Raw genomic sequence first — 24597 nt, 5'->3', positions numbered from 1 at the left:
GAATGGACTATATTACATTCAGAGGTTTTTCTAATATTCTGCTCACCTGATGGATGTAAATAGGGAGGACAGAAAGAGAAGAGAAACACCTCTCACTATAATGTAGAACAATACAACATGCCTATTTACACATTTCTGAAAATTTGACAAAAACCTGAACATTGTAAACTTTGTAGAAATAAAAGTTTATGGCAGAGCTGTTGCTTAGAATTGCATAAGACTTGCATAAGTAATTGTCTTAACTGAACTCTGCATATGGCGGATATGCACCATGAACAGTGATTAACATTGATGTAAAGTTACACAACAGACAAGAATACCAGTCAAAAATTCAATGTTCTCTTATAAACATTAAGACAATCCACCAGGCAACATTATAAGACAATCTTGCCAGACAGTAGTCAGCAACTTCAGTACAAGGGGTCATTTTCAGTCACTGAATTTAGTCTGAAATGTTTCCAGGATCCAGCTCCAGAAGTACTTTTTGGAAGACCTCAAAACGGTAACTTTTGAGATTCTTGGGGTTTTCCAGATCCAAGGTATAGGTTAGTACCAACAACTAGCAGCAGTCTGAGGACAGTGATGCCCCCAATCACAATCCCTACATCAGTAGGTTCTTTACTGACCCATCTTGGTTCTGCAGCAGGTAAATCTTCACTTCTCCTGCCAACTCCTCTTGAACACCAACTGGTGCATTTGCAGCATTCTGCAGACATTGTAAAGATAAGAAGAGCTCACATTCTTTGTAATAATTTGAGTCTTGACATTAATTAATGCACACAGAAGGATTAATAAATGTATTCTGTAGTTTATTTATAAATAACTCTCCATATAAATATTTATATATACAAACGTTTAATATCAGTGATTCATATTATAGACACTACTGACTATATTTTTGGGTGCATTGAAAAACATTTTGTGGAGAGTCATGTATATAAAATCAAAAAAAGGCAACACATCAGTAAGGTCAAGAGTGCCTAGGAATGTCCAGATTAAAAAACATAAATAGGGTCAAGGCAATAATGAGAATTACGCACAAAGCTTGACATAACTCACCTGCGGCCTGCACTACCAAGTGAGGTAACTGGCTTAGCTGGGTACCTTAAGGAGAAAGTTTGTGATCTCGGGTGTAACTTCCCTTTTAGCCGGTATGTCTAAAGGTGGGTAGGTTTTACCCTGCATCTCTAAATTGCTCCCAGCAGGTTATCTCAAGGTTACCATAGGCTAGGTGTACTACACACTACATATTTACTCAGTGTTAAAGAGAACAATTAATACATACCACTTGATAAAATATTTTTAGATTTCCTTCTGACTTGTTCCACTGGGGATAGAGCTGAACGATTAATTCCATTTGCGATTATATCATGATATGATATAACAAGGTTTTCTAACTGCAAAGGCTGTGATTACACTGGTCACATGACATGCAAGAGTAAAGCACTGGGGGTGTCCAAAAAATAAGAGGCCAGGGTAGGGGTTAGTAATATGAGAAAAAACATTCATAGATGAAAGTGGTAAATTTACAAGAACAAAACTTGTAAATTCCCTGTGATTAAAGTCACAAAAAATCCAAATTATTTTGATTATTCCTCCACGTAAATTTACCACATTAATCTTGGATATTCTGAGTTTTTTTTCGGGTTAATTGCCCTCTCCCCTGGCTCCATTTTTTATTTAGGCTATTACAACCTAATATGTAGTTTTACAGTAGGCCTATATACACAATAAAAAATACAGAACTAGCCCTACAACCGGCCGACTGAATTACAAATTTACTCAGTGCCTGCTAACAAGCCTCCCTGGAGTTGTTGGCCACCACGGTGTTAGATTTGGCCCTTAATGTTTCTTTACACTCCTCATATCCTGACACAATCAATGCGCATTCTTCTGGGGAAAATGCGGCGCATGTTTGTGATATCGTCTCAGTCATCAATGAATCCATTAGCCTAGTTAAAACTTCAAAACGAGGACTTAAAAATCCTTAACATTAGATAAATAAAACATCAGCAGTATACAAACGGTATTTGCGGAGGAATGCAAAGTAGATGCAAGAAAAAAAACATGGAAAACTCAGTCATGGCACAGATGAACAGGCAGATGCATGACCATGACCAGAAAGAAAGACAGAAAAAGCAAGTACTGTTAAAGCAAGGGTCGGTAAGATTTTTTTAAAATAACCATTCATTTTATCCTAATAGTAGTACGTGTGAAAGGTAAGAGTAGCTCCCTCTCCCTCCACTCCAGAAGGAATGCAATTGTAATAGGCCTACCAGAAGTAGAATACTCACTTCTGCCCGATGTTACTAGCCTGCAGCACCCTACTTCGCCTTGAACAGGGTCAGCTGTTTGGAAGAATACAAGTCCAACACTGACGTGAATGTGGCATCTGACAAATGATGGGAGAGAAAATCGCAGACAGTGTGAATGCCTAAATTAACAGGCGTAGGCATAGTCTATAATATTGCGTTGATTTAAAGTGTATGAAAACACAAAAACATTTTTCTAAATTAACTTCTTAAAGCAATGAAATGAAAACTCCATTCATGCCATAAAATGTGCTCAAATAGTGGTTGAAAGACTGAATCTCAACATTTAGGCTACTGAAAACTCACTGTTCAGGAGGAACCATGGAACATGACTACAGTCTCTGTAGTAGGCCTAAGAAAGCTGTATTGACCTGAAATAGATAGCCTACGTTCATATTAAAATTTAGTAGCCTATTTCAATATCCCTACCAAACTGTTCATAAGTCTCACATAAGAAAAATTAAACCCATTTATTTTAACGGTTGCGTCAGGGTGTGTGAAACGAACTGGGAGCAAATAAAAAATATTAAACACATTTCAAAGCAGTAAGTAGGCTTATGCTGCTTTAGGCCTACTGTAAAAACCTGTAGGCAACAATAGCCTGAGGCTTTTAATCAGTCACTGTAGGATTATATCGTTATAGTCAAGAGTTTCTCCACATCACCGCTGCAAACATAAAGCAGCCTACTGGCTAAAACAGTCTGTGGGATTTCCTGCAGATGGTGATGTCATTTCCAACAGAGCTGATTGGTCAGTAGGCGGCGTTTCACAGAGTTGATCTATTATGTGCTCTGGAGCAGGTTAGCCGTTCAGCATAAGTTACCATGGAGATCTACCCCGGTAAGAAGTGAACCACCTTCGTGGTACTGAAAACCCAGGATTAACCCTGGAGTTACCTGGATAAGCTAAAATCCTGCTTCGTGGTACAGGCCTCTGGCATCGTGATTGTAATCTCCCACCCCGCCGGACACTCAATGCTAATTGTCCAAAACTTAGTCAGAGTGGCGATCAGGAGTAACGGGATTAACCCGGTGGGCCGGTCACTCTGTGGCCACTTGAACAGCCCCGTTCCTGAAAAACTAGAGCGAGATGCGCCACCAGCAGCTGAATCGGTAAGACAGCAGGGAAAATTCAAGGAGTGTGTGGGTTTGGCTAACGTTAGCTGGCAATTTAGCTAAATTTGTGCCTTTTATTGAAACGCATTCAACTTTTCGTCAGTTTTTCTGTACAGATCAGATCACAGCCTGGAAGGAGAGGGATTTTAAACTTTGATGTGTTGCAACAAACTTTATAAATGTTGAACTCTATGTTCTGCATAAATGGGTATGATTATTGACGAGTTAGTAGCCTGCCCAAAATCAAGGTTGGAGACTATCATGTAGCCTAGAGCATTTTTCTTGCACAAAGTTAATGAATAAAAAACAACCCCAAACTTTTGTTGTTTTCATCAAGTGGTCAATGAAAGGTATCACACATATCATTGCAGGCAAGCTCACATTATCTAGTTTAAACCAACTAAAACACAAAATGACACTGTGTTTCACATGATTTGCTGTAATGTTGCGTACATAAACGTCACAGTGGCCTTTCGCAGGAAATCTGACCGGTCCTTCACATAGAACACAGTTGGCCCATTCAGGCTGTTATTGGCAACTGAGAAAGTTGGTGAATGCCTCAGTTTTTAGGTGGCGTTACAACTTGATGACATATAGGCAATTAATATGTTATACATATATTTAAATGCCTTTTAAAAACTCAAAAATGTCTCTTTTAAAGGTGTGTGGCTGATTTTAATCGGTTACAGCTCAAAGTGGCGCTGCAGTCTTAAAATATGTTGAAAAAGTCTTGAAAAGGTCTTAAAAAGGTATTGAATTTTACTTCAGGATTCCTGTATATACCCTGGTATCATATACACGCAAAATCGCCGTTTTGCGTGTATATGTGACGCATGAGATCATCGGTCATCAGGTTGGCTATTCAGAGATTTTATTAAGTTAGTATAGCTGTTTATTACTATGACATTTACTAAGCCTGTGAATAATTTCAGTGTAGAGAGGCTGAATGAAAATTACCCAAACCTTTTAATCCTTATGATTCGTTAATATACAACTCGCCGAATTAACTAATAACAGTTCATGTTTGCTGTGTACCGTTGGATGTACTGACAACAATCACGGAATTATTTTATATTTATATTATTTAGATACTGAAAAAATCTTAAAAACTGGAGGATTCTCAGGAAAGCGTTCCTGTTGCTAGTGAGACAAACTCAGCGTTGAGCCAATATTTTATAGCTGCAGCTTCTGGTACTGCAGCTATAATATTGTCCTGTTTTGCCAACTTTGGTGACTTCAGTCACTATTGTCTGTGTCCAGGGCTCTTAATCCTCACTTTTACCCATTCTCAGCTTCTTCATCATGCATACACTGAACTGAAAGACATCAAAGGGAAAACTAATTAAAAAATACTGTCTTTGCTAAAAAGCTAAATTACTGGCCATTTGGCACCAAACTGTTATGGTTTGTATTTATGTTGTAAGTCTTCTCTTTCAAATCAGCCACACTACCTTTCATTAACAATAAAGCATGAGCTATTTATACGAAAGTCTTTTTTTTTTATTGCATTCATTTGTTTCAAGGCATTTTCATTTATGTTTGCTGTGAGTTTATACTAGTTTTGTGTGGCCTATTAATTATACAAGCCTGACAAATAGGAACAACCACAAAGGGCACCTCCCAAATCAGGCATGAGCCTTTCATGAATGTTTTCTGCTTTCAAAACGTGATTTTTAAAAAAAAAATTTTTGCTCTGTTTTTATTATTTACACAATGTTTGCCCATAACTGTAGTGAGCTTTCAATCTGACAAGACATCAAGGTTGCCGGTAGAGTGGCAAATCTCAGGTCAAAAGCCTGCCCACGATGGCTGACAACCCAAACAGCAAAGGAGGCATAAGGTGTCCTGCAGATGATGAAGCCCAACACCATGACAACCACAATCCTGGTCACCTCCCTCTCTACCTTCTGAGTAGAGGCAGACTCTAATTGGGCCTTTACTGCCTGTTGAATGAGAGAAGTGAGTTGAGTTTCAGTCCTATGTGTTCTGCATGTTTGTGGTTTATGTATTTAATGATTTCATCACACAGGAGATTTTGTTTATGCCGCCCCAAGCATCACTCGTTGGTTTGTGGTTTTTTGAGCATCATAAGACAAAAAACATCCTCACTCTGTTTTCTCTGTTTCATCTTTCACCACAGGAGCACTGCAGGCCTTCTGGGATGTACCTGGAGACAATTGCAAAGGCAATGAGTGTATGTGGCAGCTTTGCAGTATAATCAGTGTGAGAGGAATACTAACCTGCTCTTTCCGAACAGTGGAGGAGATGAGGCAATCAGTGCAAACACCCAGGTGAAAAGCAGTCTAAAGCATGGTCAGGCTTGAAAATAAAGTTACCCATTGGCTTGTCATATGTAAATGAAGGCTTGTCATATGTAAATATGACAAGCCATTCTAAAGTTATCACTGCAAGAGACCACAGGCCTACCATACCTGGAATAATATGAAGTCAGATTAAAAACTTCTGTCTCAAAGTACGTCTTATCGCCAAGTGTTACCAGAAAACCTTCAATCTTGCATGAGTAGTGGTCCAAAGATGAAAAATCTGAATGCGAAGGCACAAAAGCCAGTGAAGGAACCCACAGTGGACACGATAAGGTTTGCCACAGCCATGTTCACTAGGATGTATACAGCGGGACTGGAGCTTCTTATGGTGCAAGCAACTGTGAGCAAATTGATGTCAGGGCCCGCAATGCATGCAAAAAACCTCTATATTGCCATTCCATAATAGGTGCCTGAGCTGGCAAGATGATCCTGGGGGACCAGGAAGGGGCTGAGAGACGTGATGCTGTCCCAAGTCCAGAGGGATGGGCATCCAGAAATCCTCCGAAAGCTCCATCACACGGCTGTGCTTCATCTTGCCCTGTAAGCTAAATAAGAAAAATCAAAATTTGCTTTTCCGGTGATGGTCTGTTCAGTCTCTCCTGCAGGTGCACTGTCTATGGCAGTCCATTGCAGAGACAATTTAGAGGGTTGTCTGATCAACTCTTTTAAATGGAGTTAATTAAATAATTGAATAACTAATTGTTTGACTGACTTTCAACTCACTTAAATAATCAGCCATCTTGTCTACGGAACAGGACTTCCAATAACCTTTTGATAGTATTAAGATGGATGATCTCTACCTATTGAATCAGGATTAAGAAAGGATTACCGTGTGTTAACTGTGGATCTCAGCACAAAGCAGAGCATCAGAGTCATTGTATGACATTTTATTGTTTGAGGTCAACTCTGAACTTGAGTTTAGGGACGGACAGATAGTGACAAGTGCATCAAAAGCAGTGAGGAATATTCTGTGAACATCTGCTTACCATTAGATGAGGTTGAGCAATTATTGGTTTGTGTTGACTAACCCTCAGTTTATTTAATTCTTTTAGCAGGTTAATGGGGACCCACAAAGCTTGAGGACACAAGTAATTAAGATAACTGGCTTTCAGAATAGGATAGTAAGAGTAGGCTTACAAGCGCATTTGGATGAGAGTTTGTTCTGTCATCATAATGTCATTTAGCTGATAGATGTGATAGCACTATACCACACAAGAAAACCTTCTTTAAAAAAGGCTGACTCTCTGATCTGTGATCATCTGTGATCCTTATGGTGGGTGAAAACCCACATACACTTCCTTGAAAACCTCCACCTCCTGATGCTATAATTGATCCATGTCCCTCTCGAGGCTTTACCTGATGATCTCTTTAGGCTTTCGAAGTTTAGTTCTCAATCTGTTCCATAAGACTCTTACTGTGTGTAATCCATTGCTGGCAGCTCAGAGCATTATGGCAGGTCAAACTCCACTGACCTGTTCTAACTCGCTGCTGTGCTCACTTTTGATGCACCCAAACAGATGTAAATAACAATACCCAGCTAAGTGGAAATGAACAAAACTTTTGCCAAATGATATCAGTCATAAAAGAGGAATAAGTGAAGACTCATAACTAGTTTTGTGACGAAAGCTCATTTCTACAATGTAAGTGACCCAGCAATGAATATTTTAATACTGACTCAGTCAGTGGATCTAGGGCCACAGTTTGGTCCATCAAGACTGAAAAAGAGACAAAACTGTATGTGGCATTGTTGCCCACTGAAACAAACTTAAATACCTAAAAATAAACCTGAAATTAATGTAGATCATCATGCCTGAGCTGTTGTTACAAACTAAATTTAATTTAAGTGAAGGAAGGGGGAATGACTGACCACTGGTTCTAAAGTGTATTTGTTCGTGTCTTCTTCCTATCCTCTCTTGTCATTTCTAAGAAACGTACATTATTTTGCAGGGAGACATACAGACAGTTAGGTCAAATGAGAGCCCAAAGTTATGGACAATTCAGGATTTAATAATCACAAGGGTTTGTGCTAACCTACTGGAAAATTGATCTATTAACATTTTTTATTATGGAATTAATTTAGGAAAAGCTTAGTCAGTTTGAATCTACTGGGGGAGGTTTTATAGATCAAGAATTGATCAGAATATTGGTTTTAACAAGTCTTCACATACAAAGACTGATGAATAAAACTACATGTTGTGTTTTGGATATACATTGGAAAAACTGCTTCCACACAAAATTGTTTACATTCTGTTAGTATAACATAACACAATGAGCAAAAATAAAATAAAAGTTGTCCGCATTTTCTTCACTGTTTATGAGACGGGTGCTGGAAGGTGCCAGGAGTGGCTGCACTCTTCACATAATAAAGTTGATCAAATGTAAGTGGTGTCTGGTCTTAATTGTCACTGTGACCTTTTTATCTTTCAATCAATATATGCAGATGGTGGACACTTTAAAGGAAAAACCTGAATTAAAAAAGTGGAGAAACATATCAAATGCAGATACTTCAGTGTACCAAAGCTCGCTGAATGGTTTGGTGAGTACGGCCTTTACCAGAGCTCAACTCAGTTAGAGAAGATTGTGGACCAGCGTGTAAGACCAAGTGATGAAACTTTTATCTTCAAATCTATTTAGTGATGTCTGTGACTGTCTCTGAGGCTATAATCATCTTATTTTGATTACCTGATTAAATAAAGATGGTATCAATAAATAAGGGAATATCTTGTGGAGGAATGGTGATCATCTCTCTAACAGAGTTTCACAGACTTTGCAAGGAGCCCTGAAGCTGTTCTGGAGGCTCATGGTGGCCTGACTACATACAAAGACACTTCATGTTGGTTCTAGTTCCAGCACAGGGACAGCACATCATATCATTAATAAAATATGTAAATGATGAGAACCAAAACCCCCTTCTTTCCCAGTGTATTCATACATAACTTGTTGTAAGCTGCAGCACTCAAACAAAACAATGCAAGTATGTCATCTGATGGACAAATTATGTATTGCAAATAGGACAACTGTGTTTTCCAAACAAAATTAAACATTTGAATGAGACAGACTGTGCTGTAAACTGAAGCACATTCATTTTATTTGCCGTAAATAGATAGTTTTTTTCATATTTGTCATAGAAGCAATAAATGATAACATACATTTTTTTCAGTGGAAAAAATCTCTCTTTGCTAGCTGATACATGGGAACTTCTGAGGCAGCCCGTATACTTCAGAAATAAAAACTATGGCGTAGTAGCTAGTATGCACATGTTACATATAACTATTTCATTAAGTTAGTGGATGATCAAACAGGCATCTATGGCAAGCCATTTAAATATTTATTCCTTAAAACTTACTAGTCGCTATTTAAAAGCTAGTAACTATTTTTTAGTTACTACTAATTGCACATTTTTGCCATTGAAATTTATGGGGCTCTGAAGTTCAGATATCACATTCATTAGTTACTAGTAACTATTCAAATAATTACTAGTAACTATTTCCATTTTACTAGTACCTATTATACTAGTACTAGTTAACTATTCCGATAGATACTAGTAACATTTTCTTCTTCTAGTATTTTTGGGGAGATGTTACTAGTACTAACTAATAATAACATTTTAATTCTTATTAGTAAGAAATGAATAGTTACTAGTAACAATAAGCACTAGCAGTTAAATAATAGTGACAAGTAAAATGAAAATGGTTACTAGTAACTATTCAATGAGTTACTAGTAACTAATGAAAAGGTGATATCTGAACTACAGAGCTCATAGAATAGCAATTAAGTACTAGTAGCTTTTAAATAGCGACTAATAAGTTTTAAGGAATAAATGTTAAAGCGGGTTGCCATATATAGGCAGAACTCTAAAATATGATAGGCTATGTAAAGCTTTAACAATATTTTATTAAAAATGTCATGTAATTACACAATAGGAAACAGCCCCACTCATCATAGAGGAAAATGCATTTTGCATTCTTCAAGTGACTTGTAGTGCTGATCCTGCTAAAAACCACCATAGTGTACAATAATGTTCCTAATTAGACTGTGCCTTTGGTAATCCTATGTGTAGGCCTATTCAAGACTGCCTTTGTGTTTGCGCAACAATTAGATGCATCTGTACAAACTTTCATAGAACTAGGACTTCTACAAATCCAACTTAGATTGAGAAGCTTAAAATTCATCCAAAACGTTAATATTTTATATCGTGTGGCTTTTCAGTATAAGTCCAGCATAGAAATGTGACTGACCGTACTGTTTTGAAAAACGAGCTTTGCTATCTGATATGGATGGTATTATAGTGATGCAGTAACTTACTTGTATCAGTGGAGGGCGCAATATTTGAGGGTGTGGGCGTGGCAAGTTTGAACGTCTGAGTGCTAAATCAGTAAATTAGTGCTTAGGCTATACACTATTATTGTGCATGAATGTGCATATCTATGTAGGTTTAGGGCGGAATAAAATCAGAATCACCAACAATAGTAAAATAAAAGTGGTTTCAGCACGGGTGGCGCCATCTTTAGTAAGGGACAATAAGCCTAGTGCTATAACACAACTTATTGTAATTTGGTGAAACTCCTGATATGTTCTCTTTCTATAGATTTCAAGTGTTCTTTGAAATACCTCACTATACAGAGCACCCGTTGCCTATTCACGGTGGCAAATAACAAAATCTGTGTATGCGTTTCTGTATGAAACGGTTCACGAGCGGGTCTATGTCGCCATGTTTACTTTGGGTGACGCCAACTCTCTTCCATTTTCCTCCGCCTCTGGTTGTCAAGAAGATGGCAGCTTCCAGGCAGGCATGAGAGGAAATACTTCTTCACAAATCGAATGAATTTGGATTATTGCCGCAAGATAAGACCACATACCCGTGTTTTTGCGATTACTGCATCGAAATAAGTAAGTAGGTTTTTTGAAACATATGCGCTTTTTTCGGTTTGTTATGTTTTGTTGTGGCATACCGTCCGGCCATTTTTCTTGTGGGAGCTGTAGCGCTAGGCCGACTGTCGAAAAGATGGCTGCTTCCAGAGACGGCATGAAACATAATAACACTCTGTTCATGCCGTTTAACTCCGTTTAGCTGCATTTTAAGAGTGGTGTTGCAATTACATTTGTATCAGGTAAAATATGCATGTCAGAATAAAAAGGAATTACTTTGCATTTAATTGTAAAATCTGCCGACGCTTTGACAGATGCCAGCCGTACAGCTAACGTTGTTAGCTTGGGCAAAGTAGGTTGAGCAACTAGCCGCTAGTGCTAACGGAGTACGTTTTAGCTAACGCTAGACTCAATTTGAATACTACGATTGCATTTAAATGTTATAGCATGTTTTAGTACTTTATTCGATGGGAGTTGAGGCATGTGAAGTTAACACTGTTGCAGCTGCTAAAGTAAGCTTGAAACACGTATCAAATGTTAATAACAATGTTAAAAGCGTTGCAGAGAATGCTAAGCTTGTTAGCTACAATATGGCGACTCCCAGAGAAGCATGAAAATAGCCGACTCTTGCTAACGGTTCTAACTGTGGATGAAATCTGTGTTGCAACCATGTATTGTTCTGCTTTGTTGAGCTGCTATTCATTTATTGATTCTTTTTTTATAGTGGTGTGTTTGTTTGCCGGTGTAGTTGGCTAGCTATCGTGCATTTGTCTTTCTCATTCGCTTCCGCCATTTTTCAGACTGGCAGTAGCGTTAGCGGGGGTTTGTTTGGTTGCAAGATGGCTGCTTCCATAGATTGGATTCAATGGTTAGAAACAACTAGCTAAGACACAACTTCGGTGTTGAAATTGTATATTGTATTTCTTAGCACAACTGCAGCGTCAAAGCTATATAAAGGGTTGTGATTGTGATCAAGCTCTTACTCTGATTATTTTTTTTATTACATGCTCATTAACCAAAGCTAACCGCTAACTATTGAGATTTCTCAGCTTCTAACGGTTAACGTTACGTTATGATCGCACACACCGTGTTAGAAGTTAGCTACAGCTATCTCGGATATTGCTAATGAGTTTCTACAGTCGTTACCGTGACAACATCGCGATTACTTAAGCAATTAAGACAAATGCTCCTTCATTATTCCTTCTGACAGAAGTCATGTCTGTCCCTGGCTCCGCGGTGTCCGGGACCACGGCGTCGGTTCTGCAGCCGCGATGGAAACGGGTCCTCGGATGGTCCGGTCCAGTTCCCCGGCCCAGACATGGACACAGAGCTGTGGCTATAAAGGAGCTTATGGTTGTCTTTGGCGGTGGAAACGAAGGGATTGTGGATGAACTACATGTATACAACACTGGTAAGATTAACTTTGCATGTATAACTTTACTGAGTGTTTAGCAGCAGGCACAATGTTTTGCTTAACAATACTTCAACTGTGAAATAACATACAACGCATTTTCACACTGAGTTTTCGCCTTAAAACAGTTATATTTTACTTATAAAGATCGATTCGTGATGTGATGTGAACTAAGTAGTGTACAGGCCTCAGCAGGCCAAGCCGATCCGCGTCTGAACACATCTGTCCCCCTCTGCTGGAGAAGTGGTTTCAATGCAAGTTAAAAAAGGCGGGCTAAAATAAAATGGATGATGCTGGTTGGTTTAAGCATATCCTCTGCCCCACTTTCCTCCACACAAACCAATAAGGACAGACAAAATTCACAATATCTGGTGTATGTGTCCTTAAATGCAGATTTTGGATATGTTCCAGTGTTAATAATGTTGTTGTTTAGATGTTATACTAGTGACTTGAAATGGGTGAATCTCAATTGACCACATCACTGCCATTATTGTTATTTAATTTCTAGCGACCAACCAGTGGTTTATCCCAGCGGTCCGGGGTGATATTCCTCCTGGTTGTGCTGCATATGGTTTTGTCTGTGATGGCACAAGATTGCTAGTGTTTGGTGGAATGGTGGAGTACGGAAAGTACAGCAACGATCTCTATGAACTACAGGTAATCTGTCTATGGAAAACGCCCATCATTTTTGCACATTAATATAATGAAATGTTTCTAACTTAAAATAGTTTGAAGGGTTCAGTTAGTTATAATATCAATTTCAATATAGTTTACCTCAATCCTGATTTTTTTTTTTTTTTTTCAAATAAGTTGGTTTTATTTAAAATATTTGGAAAGTTATTGGAGCACATGCAAGCATCAAAAGGAGATGAACATGTTTACAACAGAATTCCTCAGCCACTGCTTTTAAAAACCACCGTGAAGTCACATTTTGAGAAGGAAGGGGGTCTGAAGCGGTAATGAAGTTAGAGACCAAACATGAAGCTAATCAGCACGAGTTATTCTGCTCCTTTAATGTCCTGTTTAACTAAATATAATTAACCAATCCTGAAAAGTGCACTATAAGAAAAACATGTTTTTATTCTCCTACTTGGAAAAATCTTTCCTCTAGAAATACGCTGTTTCTGGTTATGATTATAAAGTAGGTACATCCCAATCCAGATGAATATCACTGGTAATGGGAATACACATATATAAAATGAAATAAAAACAAAAGTATAAATTAATGGAACATTTAATATAGAGTTAGTTGTTAAAAAAAGGTATGTATAGTTTCAGTCACAGATTGTCAGAATAGGTAATGAGGTCAACTCGTGACTTTGTTACTATCTGCAATGACCTAATCAATCAATAATCTGTTATTTTGACCATGGTCTGTGTTACAGGCCAGCAGATGGGAATGGAAAAAGTTGAAAGCAAAAAACCCGAAGAATGGCCCTCCTCCTTGTCCTCGTCTCGGTCACAGTTTTTCCCTGGTTGGCAACAAATGCTACCTGTTTGGTGGACTAGCCAATGACAGCGAGGACCCCAAAAACAACATTCCCAGGTACGGAGATTTTTCAAGCTGGAACCATTAGTGCTCTATAATGCACGACTGCTTGAGATTCTACTTCAACCAGCAACATTTGTGTGACAAATGTTGTGTGTTTTTCATTCTCAGATACCTGAATGATCTGTACACACTTGAGCTTCGTGCAGGTTCCAGTGTGGTTGGATGGGATATTCCAATCACATATGGAGTCTTGCCTCCTCCTCGCGAGAGCCACACTGCTGTGGTGTACACAGAAAAGACGAGCAGGAAATCTCGCCTGATAATCTATGGAGGGATGAGTGGTTGTCGTCTTGGAGATCTGTGGACACTTGATATTGGTGGGTTTCTAAAAGTGTGAATGGAAAATTACAGCACAAACATTTGAAATGCCCTTCTGGTGCCACTGACAGACAGTGCTGCTATTTACAGCCAGTCAGACCAAAGGCAATTGAACATCATCACCTTTGTAGTCCCACACTTTCAGAGAGAATAAAAAGTCAATGTTTGACAGTTATGTGTGGGAATTTGTTTCACCTGTGGTGCTTTATCTGGTTTCATGTCAGAATACATTGGGGCTATCGTATAACATCTTACTGCTGGTCATTGTCTCCAGATACCCTGACGTGGAATAAACCATCAGTAAATGGGACAGCACCGCTCCCCAGAAGTCTTCACTCTGCCACTACCATCACAAACAAGTGAGACAACTGCTGTACCGGTGCAATAACATATTGAATGTTGTATTTAATCATTTCTGAATAACAGTAGATAGCGTCTCACTGTGATTTTATTTTCTCATTGTGCAGGATGTATGTGTTTGGAGGATGGGTTCCTTTGGTTATGGATGACGTCAAAGTGGCCACACACGAGAAGGAGTGGAAGTGCACAAACACTCTTGCCTGCCTAAATCTTGGTTTGTTTAACTCTGTATTTACAACACTAGATTTCACTATGAACAGGTTTGAGTAAAATACACATCACGGATGTTAATTGTTGTGCCATATGTTTGCCTGTAGACTCCATGTGTTGGGAGACAGTGTTGATGGATACTCTTGAAGACAATATCCCCAGGGCTCGTGCTGGCCACTGTGCTGTGGCCATAAATTCGAGACTCTATGTTTGGAGTGGCCGTGATGGTTATCGTAAAGCTTGGAACAACCAAGTCTGTTGTAAAGACCTCTGGTACCTGGAAACAGGTAGGTGTGCTGTAACATGATTAATTTTTTTCATTTAAAGTATCTTAAGTGGCTCAGGTTGTCAAATAATGTCATTGTTGTTGAATTTCTTGTCTTCCACCTCCTTAGAGCGGCCACACGCTCCTGCCAGGGTGCAGTTAGTCCGTGCCAACACAAATTCTCTGGAGGTGAGCTGGGGTGCCGTCTCAACTGCGGACACCTACTTACTGCAGCTGCAGAAATATGACATCCCTGCAACTCCAGCTGCAGCCTCACCAGTCATGAGTGCAACCCCCTCGCTGCCTGTGAACTCTCCCAAAAGCCCCGTGCCGGCTGCTGCAGCACCCTCTGCTCAGAGTCTACAACAGACAGGTATTACACTAGTGACCAATGATTTCTCTTTTTCAACTGTAAATTGTTGTCAGTACACCAGGAAGCTCAACAACTGCAGAACCACTGCATATAAAGTCTAATAATCCCTTATTTTTTCAGCTGTTTTGAAAGTTCAAGCTCAACAGTCTGCCACAGGCACATCTGTTGTCACAGTCCGGCCCAGCCAACCTGGGAAATCCCCTGTCACTGTGACATCCCTTCCTCCAGGTGTCAGAATGGTAGTGCCCGCCCAGACCACCCAAGGATCGGTATGATCAGTTTTGTACTGCAATCTTGTTTAAAATATGTCTTGAAGTATATATCATTGTCAGAAGAGCAAATGTGTTGAATTGTTTACTTTTTCTGTTTTCAGCCAATTGGCAGTAGCCCTCAGATGAGTGGCATGGCAGCTTTAGCTGCAGCAGCTGCAGCCACACAGAAGATCCCGCCCTCCTCTGCAGGCACTGTCCTCAATGTTCCTGCAGGTGCCACCATTCTCAAAACAGTAGCTGTTTCCCCTGGCACAACCACAATGAAGGTGGCTTCTCCAGTCATGGTACAGATCACATTTTTATTTCTAACATAGTGTGCATTCTGTCTGTCACAGGTCAATTCTTAAAATAATGTTGTGCTTGTAGGTCAGTAACCCAGCCACCCGGATGCTGAAAACTGCTGCAGCCCAGGTGGGCACAGCAACTGCGTCCTCTCCCACTACCACCAGACCCATCATCACTGTGCACAAATCTGGTGCAGTCACAGTGGCCCAGCAGGCCCAGGTGGTAACCACTGTGGTGGGAGGAGTCACCAAGACCATCACTCTGGTCAAGAGTCCCCTCACCATGGGCAGCAGTGGCACTCTGGTAAGAAAACAGGACTCTGTGGAAATTCTGTAGCACAATGTAAAACTGAAACGCTGACACTCTTGGGCGCACCCTTTGGTGCTTTCACACGCATGCTGTAAATGATGGGTTCTGTAAATTGCTTTTTCACACATGGTGTATATTTTGTTTATTATGTCTTACAACAATACACTGAGCTTGAACCAGTGGGGGAGGGAGTAAAGGTTGGCCTACAGTGACTGTTGGAGAACTCAGAAAACAGGGAGCATGTTGTTAGTGATCTGCATGACTGTCGGTCAGTTAGGGCTGAAATGATTAGATGGAACGATAGAGCCACCAGTTTGGTGTTCCACGTTCCCACTGAACTCCCTGTGCTGTCCGATGTTTTCTGGTGACTCATGAACTTGAGTCTCTCTCCTATGTCGGCAGATCTCCAACCTTGGCAAGATGATGTCTGTGGTACAAACCAAGCCAGTGCAGACATCAGCTGTAACAGGCCAGGCTTCCACTAACCCTCTCACACAGATCATACAGGTCAGATATCTGCATGAGTGCAGGAAAAAAACTGGAGGTAGCTTAACTCCTGAGACAGGCATCAGATGTCTTTTTCCAAATGGTTTGCATTATGTGTGCCTCTCTCCCCAGACAAAGGGTCCCCTCCCAGCTGGCACCATCCTGAAGCTGGTGACCTCTGCAGATGGCAAGCCCACAACAATCATCACCACTTCCCAGGCAGGAGGCACAGGAAACAAGCCCACTATCCTTAACATCAGCGGCGTCTCTCCTAGCACCACTAAGCAGGGCACCACCATCATTAAGACCATCCCAATGTCGGCCATCATGACCCAGCCTGGAGCTACAGGTCTAAACACTCTCAAGTTTCAAGTTCAAGTCACAACTACATATCCCAACGGCCTGCACATTCATGACTGAGATCAGTACATCAAAATAAGTGACGTTCATACAACTTTTGGAGCTTAAACAAAACCTCAACCAGATGAACATCTGGATCAAATTATTTTCTGTGTTTGTAGTCACCTGGTTGAATTTCCAGATAACTGGTGATGGCATGCCACAACAGAACTAGCGATGATGTAGGCTTAAGTTTGATTTTGTTTTTTAATATTCTTCCCTGCAATGGCTTAAACATATGTTAAGAATGGTGTAAATTAATCAGTGTCTGCTATTTAGGTTAGTGTGTATTGAGTTGACATAGTAAGATGACTATGATTTCATGCATACATGCTTTTGTCCCTGCAGGTGTGACAAGCAGCGCAGGCATGAAAACACCTATCACAATCCTTACCACAAAGGTGATGACTACTGGAACTCCTGGTAAAATCATCACTGCAGTGCCCAAACTTGCCACTGCAGCTGGCCAACAGGGACTGACACAGGTACACTGATTCTGTTTGTACAGTGGTCTTCACAGATGTCGTCTTTGTTGTGTTTCCTATTCATGTTGCACCTGAGGAGACTAATTCTGAATTACGTGTGCTTAGGTGGTTTTGAAGGGTGCTCCTGGGCAGCCTGGCACTATTTTACGCACCGTGCCCATGAGCACAGTGGGTGGTGTTCGACTTGTTACACCAGTGACTGTCTCTGCTGTAAAGCCCACTGTCACCACTCTGGTTGTCAAGGGGACTACTGGTAAGAATAACTATATTCTTTTGATTTACTTATAATTAATTGTTATTAGATGAGATGTTGTGCTTTGTACAATGTACTCTGGATCCTTTTGGTTTTCATCTTTTAATGCCACTTTTCTTCAATCCAGGTGTCACCACTCTTGGGACAGTCACTGGTACAGTCTCCAGTAGCCTGCCAGGAGGAACTGTGGACAGCTCCAACGCCTCTCTGGTTACCCCCATCACCACACTGGGAACCATCGCTACCCTGTCCAGCCAGGTCATTAGCCCATCTGCCATAACTGTGTCAGCTGCTCAGACCAGCCTGACTTCTGCCTCCTCCCTGCCTTCCTCTACAATGACAGTGCAGGTAAGACCCCCCCATTGTCCCTCAGGTTGTATTGTAGCATTTAGTCATGAGGACTTTAAATTACAACCAAAGAGAGAGACTGCAACAGTCATGATGATTGCCCCTAAGATAAATTGCTATATGAATGTAATCCATTATTATTATTATAAAACAAAGAGATAAAAGCTAGAGAGAGAGAATAAGAGAGACTTATCTTTGGGTATGAAACAGGCTGTATGATTTAAAGAATACTCACATTACTTTACTCTCTTCTGCCCAGAACCAGCCCACCCAGGTGACTCTGATCACAACTCCCAGTGGTGTAGAAGCTCAACCAGTGCAGGATCTACCAGTATCCATCCTGGCCTCACCAACCTCTGAGCAGCCCAGCTCCTCAGAGGCTGGAGCAGCCGGAGAGGGCTCTGGCACAGTCACCCTCGTCTGCTCTAACCCGCCCTGCGAGACCCACGAGACAGGAACCACCAACACAGCCACCACCTCTTCTGCTACAATGGGAGCAGGACAGGTGTGCTCTAATCCCCCCTGCGAGACCCACGAGACCGGAACCACCAACACAGCCACCACCTCTTCTGCTACAATGGGAGCAGGACAGGTGTGCTCTAATCCACCCTGTGAGACCCACGAAACAGGCACCACCAACACAGCCACAACTGCATCTTCAAACATGTCTGTGCCGCGTGAGTGCTCCAACCCACCATGTGAGACTCATGAAACTGGGACAACTAACACAGCTACCACAGCATCGGCTAATATGGGAGGAGTCCAGAATGTGTGCTCCAATCCACCCTGTGAAACCCATGTGACGGGCACCACCAACACAGCCACCCAGGCGTCCTCTAACATGAACACAGGCCAGACGGGCACTGCGCAGAGGGTGTGCTCCAACCCACCCCGGGAAACGCACGAGACGGGGACCACCAACACCCCGTCCACAGCCAGCTCCAACATGGGAAGCGACAAGACCAACACAGCGACAGGCCAGGTCCAGAGGGTGTGCTCCAGCCCGCCCTACGAAACACACAAGACAGGTACCACCAGTACCCCATCCGCAGCCAGCTCCAACATGGGAAGCGACCAGACCAGCACAGCGACAGGCCAGGTCCAGAGGGTTTGCTCCAACCCACCCTACGAAACACACAAGACAGGTACCACCAGTACCCCATCCACAGCCAGCTCCAACATGGGAAGCGACCAGACCAGCACAGCGACAGGCCAGGTCCAGAGGGTTTGCTCCAACCCGCCCTATGAAACACACGAGACGGGTACCACCAGTACCCCATCCACAGCCAGCTCCAACATGGGAAGCGACCAGACCAGCACAACGACAGGCCAGGTCCAGAGGGTTTGCTCCAACCCGCCCTGTGAAACGCACGAGACTGGGACAACCAACACAGCCACCACTGCCACCTGCACCATGGAGACAGGCGAAGGCACAGGTATAACCAAATATACTGGACCTGTGGCAGCTCACTAGGATACAGTTAGTAGTTCTTAACAACCCATTTAACTACCTAAGCAAGCAACCCTAATGAAATCTTTTGTTTGCTCCATTCATAATTCATTAGCTTTTAATCATTCAATCATTTCAACATTTCACCTCATACTTTGTTTCTGCCCTTTTCAGTTTCATGTCTAGAAGTGCTGATTTGCCACATGATAGATGTTGTGTTGCATACAGGACATGAAATTAATTTATTGGTATGTAGTCAAACTGAAATGATGTCTTTTATATCTTTCAGCAGCCCAGCAGACAGAGGAGGGAGCAGAAGGTACCAGCAGCACAGAAGAGGCCCCCACCACTGCAGCACCTGGTGTAGTTACCACCTCCCAGGGCAGGGCCATCACTACGGTCACCCAGTCCACACCAGCCCCCGGACCCTCTGTACCTGTAAGAAATGCATTAATTTACTGGCAGAAATAGCAAATAATCTAACCACCACTGCTACTATTGGTAATCTCAGCAGATGTCTGTTTTAAGCCTGCATGTCTGAATCTGATGGCATTATGTGAGAGAAACGTATAATTTCCTAAGTGTTTTATCCATTGTGACCAATCTACACATTTTTGTTTCTCCCCAGTCGATCTCATCAATCACAGAGGGTGCGAGCACTGCTGCCAGCTCCACAGAGGAACCCATGCAAACTGATGAAGTAGCATCAGCAGAAGCTGCACCTGCCGAGCAGGGAGCCACCGCTATGGAGACACAAGCAGAGGTAAATTCTGATGCCACACAAAGCCAGTGTTGGCCTGACATTTTAAAAGTCCATTCAATCAAAGATATGTTACGTGTGTATATCACCTCTAATGTGGTCTTTCAGGGAGAAGCAGCCACAGCGACTGCCTTGAATCTGCCCTCAGAGCTAATGTCTGAGGGTCAGGGAGCCACACTCATGGTGACAGGGCTGTCAGACGAGGAGCTGGCTGTGACTGCAGCAGCAGAGGCTGCTGCTCAGGCAGCAGCCACTGAAGAAGCCCAGGCCCTTGCTATCCAGGCTGTCCTCCAGGCAGCTCAGCAAGCCGTAATGAGTGAGTTCAAGCATAGTCAGATTTCTCTGTGCATTTCGTTTTGCTTCAGTTTTCAACCATAGTGTTGTAGCTCAAGGTCTGGCTGAGGAAAACTATTGAAAGAATTCCAAACACTTAACACCAGCAGTTTCTAAGCAGAATCAGCAGAAATTGGCTCTAGCTCACAGTGATTTTAAAAATTTTCTGTTAACAGATGAGAGCGATTCCACTGGAGAGAGCCAGCAAACCACCAACATCCCCATCATGTTGACCCAGCAAGAGCTTGCGGTGCTGGTCCAGCAGCAGCAGCAGCTGCAAGAGGCTCAGGCTGCTGCACAGCAGGCCACCGTGGACAGCAGCTTGCCCACAGAAGGCCTCGCCCCTGCTGACAGCCTCAACGACCCCTCTGTCGAAAGCAACGGACACAATGAGATGGCAGCCGCAGTCACCAGTGCTGTGGCGTCACTGCTGCCACGTACCAGTGCTGAGAGTAAGACTTGTTTTTTGATAGTTACTTTGGGTATCTTTTTGCACACTAGATTTACGTTTTCGTATTGTTTTTCACTCCACAGCACTTGCTCCATCAAGCACATTTGCACCCTCTGTATCAGCGGCAAGTCCAGCCAAGCTGCAAGCAGCAGCCGCTCTAGCAGAGGTCGCCAATGGCATAGAGGGAGAGGTGAGTCATTGTAGGATTACTGAACATCCGGCTGGTTCAGCTAGGTCAAAGAGAGAAGAAATGTGACTGTGTATTATTTTGTTTACTTGCAGAAGCAAGGCCCTCAGCCAACCCCAGTGAAGCCTGTTGTGAAGAAGGAGAACCAGTGGTTTGATGTTGGAATCGTTAAAGTGACAAATATGGTTGTCACCCACTTCTACGTGCCAGCAGATGATTCTCATGGAGATGTAAGTGTCTCAGGAGGCTTTTTTCATGCTTATGCTGGGTACACACCAAAGGATTTTTTACATCTGATAAGATTTTCAAAATGTGATAGACCACAAACATGAGGAGAAAAAATCCTAGATTTAACCGTTTTGCTCCTATAGTGTGTGGTGTGCCATGATGTGAGAAAGACAGCACATCACACAGATTTTCAACCCGAGTCTAGACTGTGAACAGGAAATCTCGCAAAATCTCACAAGACTTCAGAATAAGCATGGCGGACGATATGCAGAAAGAAATTGCGACGTTGAACAAACATTCGTGCTGTTGCCACAAATCTACAAGCTGATCCTCCATCTCTGCTGTCCACATTAATTTCACCTTGTGCTGCGCCATGACTGTGTTTCTTATGCTTCCGTCTTCAATCATCTCACTTTCTGATTGGATATTGTTTCGTTTCACGTGATAATCTCCAGAACGTGCGCACGTTTGTCCTCGGGGATCCCCCCACATATCAGGTTTCTGATCGGGGCGCCTCTGACGTTCTTCCGATCAGGTTTGGACACTCTTAACACACTTCACACCAACGGAGAATCTGATAACATAATCTGTAGAACCATCAAGACAATCGGGACATAGCTAGGATTGTCGGAAGGGGGGAAATCGGCCCAAAATCAGCCCGATTATCTTTTGGTGTGTACCCAGCATTAGATGACCGTATGTTAGTGTCCCTAATCGCTTTTTTGTTTGGTAGGATGACTCTGGCATCATGCCAGACTACAGCCAGATGAAGAAAATGGAGCTGCAGCCTGGAACAGCTTACAAGTTCCGTGTTGCTGGAATCAACGCTTGTGGTCGTGGAGCTTTTTCAGAGATATCTGCTTTCAAGACTTGCCTACCAGGCTTCCCAGGGGCACCTTGCGCCATCAAAATCAGCAAGGTAAACTCACCACTTCCCTTGTTTTCTTTTTATTTTGTTCTGGGATTGACATACATACACGACAATAAAAACAGCTGTTTACATGAGCCGTGCTTTCAGGCACTGAGTAGTATTCATCTGCTGCCTCTCTGTAGAGCCCAGATGGTGCCCACCTGACCTGGGAGCCACCCTCGGTGACATCAGGGAAGATCATCGAGTACTCCGTGTACCTGGCCATCCAGAGCAACCAGACAGCTGAAGCCAAGGCCTCCACCCCGGCGCAGCTAGCCTTCATGCGCGTGTACTGTGGACCCAACCCCTCTTGCTTAGTGCAATCGTCGAGCCTCTCCAACGCCCACATTGACTACACCACCAAGCCAGCCATCATCTTCCGCATCGCAGCCCGCAATGAGAAGGGCTACGGTCCTGCCACCCAAGTTCGATGGCTGCAAGGTGAGCACGCAGATTCACAAACTAATACTCTATTAGTAAGTGAGTATGTCATTAATGAATATAAATATATATATATATATAACACTTTTTTTCTGCTTTGTAGAATCTGGCAAAGATGCTGCCTCTGCTAAACCGGCCCCCAAAAGACCAGGCACCTCCCCTGATACGTAAGTACAGCATTCATGTTTCATGCAGGCTAGACATTCACATGGCACTGATGAATAAAACATGCAGTACTTAACTCTGGTTTTATGTGTGCCCTTGCAGTAAGGCTACTGGTCCAAAGAAAGCAAGGACGGACCAGTGAGGTTGCCCAGAGACCCCTCCCAGTCTTTTGTCCTTTTTCAACTCGCTGTCCTTTTATCAGGAAGACTGACCTTCACCCCTCCTCCACCTCCACATCCTCATCCTAATCTCATCCTCCACCCTCAAGTCTCAGATCACGACAGCAGTGGAGGCAGAACAACCGTATGAAGCCGAGATGAAAGTCAATCTGAGATGTTTCTGTAGATAAAAATCCTCCTCCCTCCTCGTTCTGTTGGTCGTACTATTTTTAGAGCAACACAAACTTAGAAGCACATTATCTTTTTCAGTCACATCCCCTTCCATCGTTTAACATCTATTTTTGGCTTGTTTCAGTAGTATAGAGAAGCATTTACGTCTTTCACAAACTGGGAGCCAGCCTGAGCGCAAAGTTACCTTTTCTTTTTTGTCTTTGTTTTGTGAATCCTGGGGGGGATGTAGAGAGAGACTACATGAAATGATGTACAGTGTTGAAAAAGGCTGTGGAGGCAATAGTTTAGACGAGAGGAAAAATTGGTATGGAAACAAATAAAGCACTTGTCCTCAACGGAAAGAGGACATAATTTTTTTTCCTTTCTTTTTTTGCTCAAAACAAATTTGCTTCATCGAGAACCGAGTCTATAGTCATCGTACTGGACTCCAGTCTCCTGGTAATGTCATCACTGTGCGCTTCTAACCCCAAGATGAGGACTGGTGGCCGACACTTCAAAGTGGACAAAAAGAGAACGACAAAGGAAGAGATTTGTAGAGAATGAATGACAGACTTTGCTAGGACTGAGACTTGCAGCACACAAAAAAAAAATCTTCAAAAATCTTCCCAAAAAATTAGCAAGCAATGACGCAGAAGATCTTGTGTAGTTTATTTTTGTATTTTTTAAGCTTTTTTTCCCCCCCTCCTGTGTGTGTGTGTATGTGTATGTATGTTGTGTGCATTTTTAAAAACATCACTTTTTTTAACTGTTGTTCATCCCCATAGTTTGTGTTCGTGGGAAAATGGGTGGCTGTGTTGAGGTTGCCACTATATTTTTAAAAGAAAATCTTTCATTAAGTTGGTCGTATGTTCTTGTCGTTAACAGATGGTCATGAAAGCGAGAAAGACTTTTTGTATTTGTTCCAAGTAGAACCGCAGAGGTTATAGGACTGAAGGGAACTTTGAAGTGGACCCAGTGAGAGGAGACTTTTGACTTTGTTTACTACTCAATGCTTGTGTTGCTTTGTTTGCCAAAATGGAGTTTCACAGGGTATGAAGAAAAATAACATTACACCTCTTCATACCTTTCCCACTATCATCCCTATCAGTTGTCCTACGCTTTTTATGCTCATGAATGTGGTGTCTCACCTCGTCTTCATTTTTTTTTTTTTTTTTTTTTTTTTTTTAGAATGGCAAATTATATTAGTAGACATATTTTCCCTATCCTATTGATGTATGTGAATCCATTTAATAAATTTTAATTTTTTCCTTCCACGGCTCTGTATTTCAGACTACAGCAGGTGTGCAAGTTAACTGTGACGTATATACCCATATGTCTTTGAATGGGGGATGTCTTGGGAAGAAAGCTTACATAGCCGGAGTGTACTCACCTGTAAA

General features: G+C 42.0%; 1 protein-coding gene and 1 pseudogene across 2 annotated transcripts; one reads left to right on the top strand and one right to left on the bottom strand.

Moving 5' to 3' along the window:
- Positions 1-601: 601 nt before the first annotated feature.
- Positions 602-6794, bottom strand: LOC119886487 (annotated as a pseudogene).
- A 3689-nt stretch (positions 6795-10483) lies between these two features.
- LOC119885624 (host cell factor 1-like) lies at positions 10484-24472 on the top strand. Of its 2 annotated transcripts, XM_038695748.1 has the most exons (28): positions 10484-10641; positions 11831-12031; positions 12540-12688; positions 13417-13577; positions 13692-13900; positions 14176-14260; positions 14369-14475; positions 14579-14758; positions 14867-15109; positions 15230-15378; positions 15483-15665; positions 15748-15969; positions 16378-16482; positions 16594-16810; positions 17209-17345; positions 17451-17598; positions 17726-17946; positions 18206-19382; positions 19686-19834; positions 20025-20159; positions 20265-20472; positions 20666-20941; positions 21024-21130; positions 21223-21357; positions 22089-22274; positions 22409-22706; positions 22810-22873; positions 22974-24472. In XM_038695748.1, exons 2-28 carry the CDS (start codon positions 11836-11838, stop codon positions 23011-23013), a joined length of 5487 nt encoding a protein of 1828 aa, XP_038551676.1. In that variant the 5' UTR covers positions 10484-10641; positions 11831-11835; the 3' UTR covers positions 23014-24472. The 2 variants fall into 2 exon arrangements, with proteins under 2 accessions (XP_038551676.1, XP_038551675.1); XM_038695747.1 differs by having other exon boundaries at positions 20025-20472.
- Positions 24473-24597: the final 125 nt, after the last annotated feature.

Source organism: Micropterus salmoides, unplaced genomic scaffold (genome assembly GCF_014851395.1).
Source record: "Micropterus salmoides isolate LMB-PRFRI ecotype aquatic unplaced genomic scaffold, ASM1485139v1 Ms_hic_scaffold_4, whole genome shotgun sequence".
Taxonomy (NCBI): Eukaryota; Metazoa; Chordata; class Actinopteri; order Centrarchiformes; family Centrarchidae; genus Micropterus; species Micropterus salmoides.
Note: the sequence above shows the minus strand (reverse complement) of the source record. Positions and strands in the feature narration are given on the sequence as shown.

Bases quoted from the DNA above. Each gene is read 5' to 3' on its own strand.
- LOC119885624 (XM_038695747.1), top strand. From the start codon at position 11,836: ATGTCTGTCCCTGGCTCCGCGGTGTCCGGGACCACGGCGTCGGTTCTG. The intron at 13,901-14,175 runs GTGGGTTTCTAA...CATTGTCTCCAG, and splicing joins TCTGTGGACACTTGATATTG to ATACCCTGACGTGGAATAAA. The intron at 17,947-18,205 runs GTAAGACCCCCC...TCTTCTGCCCAG, and splicing joins CCTCTACAATGACAGTGCAG to AACCAGCCCACCCAGGTGAC.